This window comes from Acyrthosiphon pisum, chromosome A1 (genome assembly GCF_005508785.2).
Source record: "Acyrthosiphon pisum isolate AL4f chromosome A1, pea_aphid_22Mar2018_4r6ur, whole genome shotgun sequence".
Taxonomy (NCBI): Eukaryota; Metazoa; Arthropoda; class Insecta; order Hemiptera; family Aphididae; genus Acyrthosiphon; species Acyrthosiphon pisum.
Window position 1 is genome coordinate 12,384,336 of NC_042494.1, and position 5,773 is coordinate 12,390,108.

General features: G+C 27.5%; 1 protein-coding gene across 1 annotated transcript in view; it reads left to right on the forward strand.

Annotated features, from left to right (window-relative positions):
- LOC100568547 (zinc finger protein 436) overlaps positions 1-3,453 on the forward strand; it is a 53,935-nt gene extending 50,482 nt beyond the window's left edge. The window contains exons 6-8 of the mRNA XM_029486687.1: positions 1,343-1,528; positions 1,847-2,032; positions 2,132-3,453. Of these exons, the coding sequence (XP_029342547.1) occupies positions 1,343-1,528; positions 1,847-2,032; positions 2,132-3,191 (1,432 nt within the window). The 3' untranslated portion in view covers positions 3,192-3,453. The remainder of the gene's footprint in view (positions 1-1,342; positions 1,529-1,846; positions 2,033-2,131) is intronic.
- Positions 3,454-5,773: the final 2,320 nt, after the last annotated feature.

Sequence of the window (5,773 nt, forward strand, 5' to 3'; positions counted from 1 at the left end):
TACGATATAGATTACAGATATGATATACGTAATTGCAATGTAACACCGATAACTAAAGCCTCGTTATTATAATATAGATATTATATTATACAACGTAAAATTTTATTTTTACTATTATTATCTTATTACTATATTACAAAGTATTATCAATGTTAAACGTGATTTAAAAATGAACAATGTATCTAAAGAAAAAAAGGGGGAAAAAATATTTATTTTTATTTGGATATTTTGTCCCATATATTGATTATTTTATCCGTTGGATATTTGAACCTTGGATATTTTGACTTGAATATTTTAGTATAGGATATTTTTTCCTTGGATATTTTGTCCCAATACCAGGGCAATCAGTAGTGCCACCCGACAGATTAAATTAGAAGGTCTCTAGGCCAGGAGCGTTTTAGACGTCTCTGGGGGTTATCAGGGATTGTTAGAGAAGATAGGCGTTTTATTAATGGATTGTAGTGTTGGATTAACTTGGAGTGAAAAGAGACGTAGTGGAACTTTGTTAGTTGTGAGAGCGACAGAATATTTAGAACTATGTGGAGATTATTATTTGTGATAAACCATGGAGCAGAGACAATTTGCCTTAGACAGATAGACTGGAATGCCTGAATTATTCTCGTGTTGGAGGGTTTGGGATAGCCCCAAATCTGGATGCCATAGGACCAAACAGGTCTGATGATGGCTTTGTATATTAGTAGTTCATTATTTAATAATAATAATAATAATAATAATAATAATATTGTTTATTACGGAATAAATTCCAATTACATTTTGAATAGATATATAAGAGAGTTACATTAGTAGCTACTTTGGGGAAAAAGAAATACATAAATATAAATCAAGTTATGTGTAAACTGAATAAATTAATGTATAATATAATATATAAAAAAAGAAAAGACATAAAAATTGAAAATAAATGAATATATAATATTGAATAATGTCTTGATAATATCTTGAATATGTAATATTATTACTAATTATTCGTATCATATATTTTAAAAATACAGTTGGCTGAAAACAAAATTAGAATACTATAATCAGCTGTTTATAGAAACAGATGTCTTCGTCTCCAAAATCACGATTAATTAATTCTTATAATATAGATAAAAACTACAAGCGTTTTGTCATTATTATTATTTTATGTAATCATTATTTCCTAAAATATTGTTTGCCATAGTATTACAAACACAATTTTAAAAGCTATGCACTGAACTAATTTAGTATATTACACATGATCACATTTAACATAAATATTTTTAAATAACAAAAATCTATACATATACATAATTATCAAACTAACTATTATAATATTAATTTTTGAAATAATTGTTATTTTTAGAGTTGAATGCGAATTTGCAGAGAAAATAAAGTTAACTCAAACCATGATAAAAATCGAAAAAAAGGATTTGAACGACGGTAATGTGTTTGAAGGAACTGTTAAAAATGAATGCCACTCTTCGGAACTAATTGCTCAAATTAATTCGGACAAGACATCAAACGTGCATAATTTTGCGGAGCCCCAAAGGTATATATTTATAAATAACAAATATGTATCCATATGTAGTTAATTGTTATAATCTAACTTCTTAAATTGCCGTTATTGCAATTTTTTATCGCTCTAAATTAGTCTCTACAACTGTCAGCGCGCCCGCCATATATAGCGACCGTACATTCCAGGTTTCTAGATTAAACTTATCCAAATAATTATTCATCCGAGGCTTGGTTTTGTGTTGTTCTGGAACCCATATTTTTTTCTTGTGTGAGGTGGTTAGCCTCACGCCAAACCCCCATTAATCAAACTAACTATTATAATATTAATTTTTGAAATAATTGTTATTTTTAGAGTTGAATGCGAATTTGCAGAGAAATTAAAATTAACTCAAACCGAAATAAAAATCGAAGAAAAGGATTTGAACGACGGTAATGTGTTTGAAGGAACTGTTAAAAACAAATGCCACTCTTCGGAACTAATAGCTCAAATTAATTCGGACAAGACATCAAACGTGCATAATTTTGCGGAGCCCCAAAGGTATATATTTATAAATAACAAATATGTATTCACATGTAGTTAATTTTTATTTATTCTAACGAACTTACTTTATTTTCAAATAATTTTATAAACTTTAAGGTCAAGAAATCAGAAGATTCATACCATTAAAATAAAAAAGCTGCTTGTTTGTGACAGTTGTAAAATGTCATACTATTCTAAATCAGATTTAATTACACACATATTGCGTTGTGCGGAAGCAAAGCCCTGTACATCTCATATCTCTGATAAAGGGGTTTCTCAAGCAAGTGATTTAGAAAAGAATAAAAAGATTCTTACTGGATTAAAGTCATATAAATGTGATATCTCCGATAAAAAGTGTTCTCGAGCGTCAAATTTAACAATGCACTTAAGGACACATACTGGAGATAAACCATTTAAATGTGATAATTGTGGAAAAAAGTTTTCTGCACAATCATTTTTAATAATCCATTCTAGGACACATACTGGTGATAAGCCATTTAAATGTGATATATGTGATAAAGGTTTTTCTCTTGCAGGAAATTTAAAAAGGCATAAAAGTACTCATACTGGTGATAAGCCATTTAAATGTGATATATGTGATAAAAGGTTTTCTCAATCATCAAGTTTAAAGACGCATATGAGAACACACACTGGAGATAAACCATTCAAATGTGATAATTGTGATAGTAGGTTTTCTGTACAATCAACTTTAATAAAGCATTTGAGGACACATACTGGAGATAAACCATTTAAATGTGATAATTGTGATAGTAGGTTTTCTTTACAATCAACTTTAATAAAGCATTTGAGGACACATACTGGAGATAAACCATATAAATGTGATAATTGTGAAAAAAGGTTTTCTGTACAGTCAAATTTAATAAGGCATTCTAGGACACATACTGGAGATAAACGATTTAAATGTGATAATTGTGAAAAAATGTTTTCTGTACAGTCAAATTTAATGAGGCATTCTAGGACACATACTGGAGATAAACGATTTAAATGTGATAATTGTGAAAAAAGGTTTTATACACAATCAAATTTAAAAACGCATAAAAGTACTCATACTGGTGATAAGCCATTTAAATGTGATATATGTGATAAAAAATTTTCTCGTGCAGGAAATTTAAAAAGGCATAAAAGTACACATACTAGTGTTAAGTCATATAATTGAGGTATCTTTGATAAATGGTTTTCAAGAGTATCAAATTTAAAAACCATGCAAGGAAACATACCATTGAAGTCATTGAGGCCTTAAACATGGAAATTTTTTTGGTAGGTTTTGGTAATACCTTGAGCTAATCATTTTGATGAATTTAAAAATATATTTACAATAATCTCTATACTTTTAAACCATACATTTATGCATATTATTTTCCTCTGCTAATTTAATATTATATTGAATTTTCCTTCCACTAGATGGTTTTTATATTTTAGTAAATTATAAAAATTTTGTAGTTATGTTTAATGTTATATTATTTAAGTTAAAATCTTTGTATAATAATTTTAATATTAAGATTAAAGTACCTACTTATAATGTGCTATAAAATATATCTAGTTAAGGAGAATTTAATTTTTAAAATGATCACTTTCAGTCAGGTTACCTAACTGTAAAGTTAGTGTCAATTTTATCTGAAGAATCTTTCAACAGTTAGACTGTAAGTTCCTGTAATATTTTTTTCTATTTTGAATTCAATGGACTAATATTGTATAATTAAATGAAAATGTCTATTAATAGTTGTGAAAGAGTCATAACTTTATACAAATAAAAACTATCATACTATATGATGTAAGCTTTTTGTGAAAATTAAATTAACCAATAATTCATCTTTGAATGACACAAAAAAAAACCGTTTCTTTTGTTTAATACTGATTTTACTATTTTTTTTCTGTCTTTTTACATGGTAAGTGTAATAGTCGGAATAATGCTAGTAAGTATCTTTTTCAGTGAATCTATTTGATGCTTTCGGAAGGTAAATTTAAAATTTCCGGTTGTTTTTAAAAACAAAAGAAAAAAGGTGAGCATGTGTGTGTTGCTCTTCTTTACAGTAAGTTACAAGTGGTTCACTGTAATGGATGTTTTTAAATTTGAATTCAATGATTTAATATTGTTGTATAAGAAAAACGATTTTAAGCGAAAACGGTCAGTCAGCCCATATTACTAAGTATATTTGATAATATAGTAATTTATATGTAAAAGGGTGTTCCTTAGTTTTCAATTTTAAAATATGTTTGGTCTCACACCCTATATGAGTGTGTATATTATGTATAAAAATGAATCTCAAAATGTTTTAAACCAATCGGTTAAGGTTAACCCGTGCCGACTTTTAATTCAAGTTTGGACTCGCCTCATTTTTCAATTTCTACTAAAATTTTCCACATTTCCGTAAATATTTCATTAACCTTAAGAAAAATCGACATTTTTTAAATTATATAATTTAAAGTAAATGTTATTTTTTTTAATATCTTCAATGGTCTACAAAGTATATTGACTTAACTGTAAAAAACCACAATATCATCAAAGAAAGATAATGCAGCAGTATTTTCAGTTAAATACTACAAGTAGTTACATCAGTGGCGCAGCCAGGGGGCCTGAGGAGGCTTTATCCCCCCCCCCCCCCGAAATGTTAAGAAATTTAAAAATTATTTTAATGGTCTATGATAGTTGCTCAAAAAGTCTTAAATTGTATTTAAAATATTTAAAAATGTACTACCTATACAGTGGCGTGCCCAGGAATTTTAAACGGGGGGGACACCATTTTTTTTTAAAATAAACAAAAGAAAGCGGATAAGTGGAAGTCTCTCTGCTGCACAGTAGGCTACAAGTGGATGCCTGTAAATTTAAATTCAATGATATATGTATATCATATGTGCAAAAACGGTTCTGAACAGAGACGGTTTGGCAGCCTAGGATACTGTATATTATTATATTTATATTGTTGTTATTAATATATATATAGGTACATTTTTAACTACTAAATCATTTTAGAAGCTAATGGTTTGAAAATAGTTTTTATTCATTTTATATCCTGGATACAAATTATCATATATCATTGAATTCAAATTTAATACAATCCATTATACATTGACCCACTTGTAACCTACTATACAGCAGAGTGACATCTACTTACCTGCATTTTAAATTTTAAGTTTGATACATTTTGTCAAAATTAAAACTAAATATTTATAAAAAAAATATGCATAATATGCATATATACATATTATGTATTTTTAATATTTTTCAACTGCTATTGTAAAAAATATTAGGGGTCGTGTATTATATTTTCATGCTTTTTGACCAAACAAATAAAAATGTATTTTATATATTATATAAAAAAAAAATACAATATAAGAAAATTGCTACATGAGAAATCGAGTTAATATCCAATGATGTTAAAATTTGAACATCAAACGCTCATAAAAATGTAATTTGACTTTCCGGTAAAAAATTTTTAGATAAAGGTAGGCAATCTTGTAAGGAATCTTGTTTAAATTATCAAATCTTAGATATTTAGATTTAAAATTTAAATTTTTATGAATTTCTAACTCAAAAGCACATTATTGTGATTTATATTTTTCAACTGCTATTGTAAGAATATATTAAGAGCCTCGTATTAAATTTCAAGCTTGTTGACTCAACGAATAAGTTAATAATTAATAAAAAATTAATGGCTAAACAGCTGTAACAACTAATAAGTGGTTTAATAACTAATGAGTGGCAAAAAAAGACAATAGGGGAGGGGGTGATATCCCATA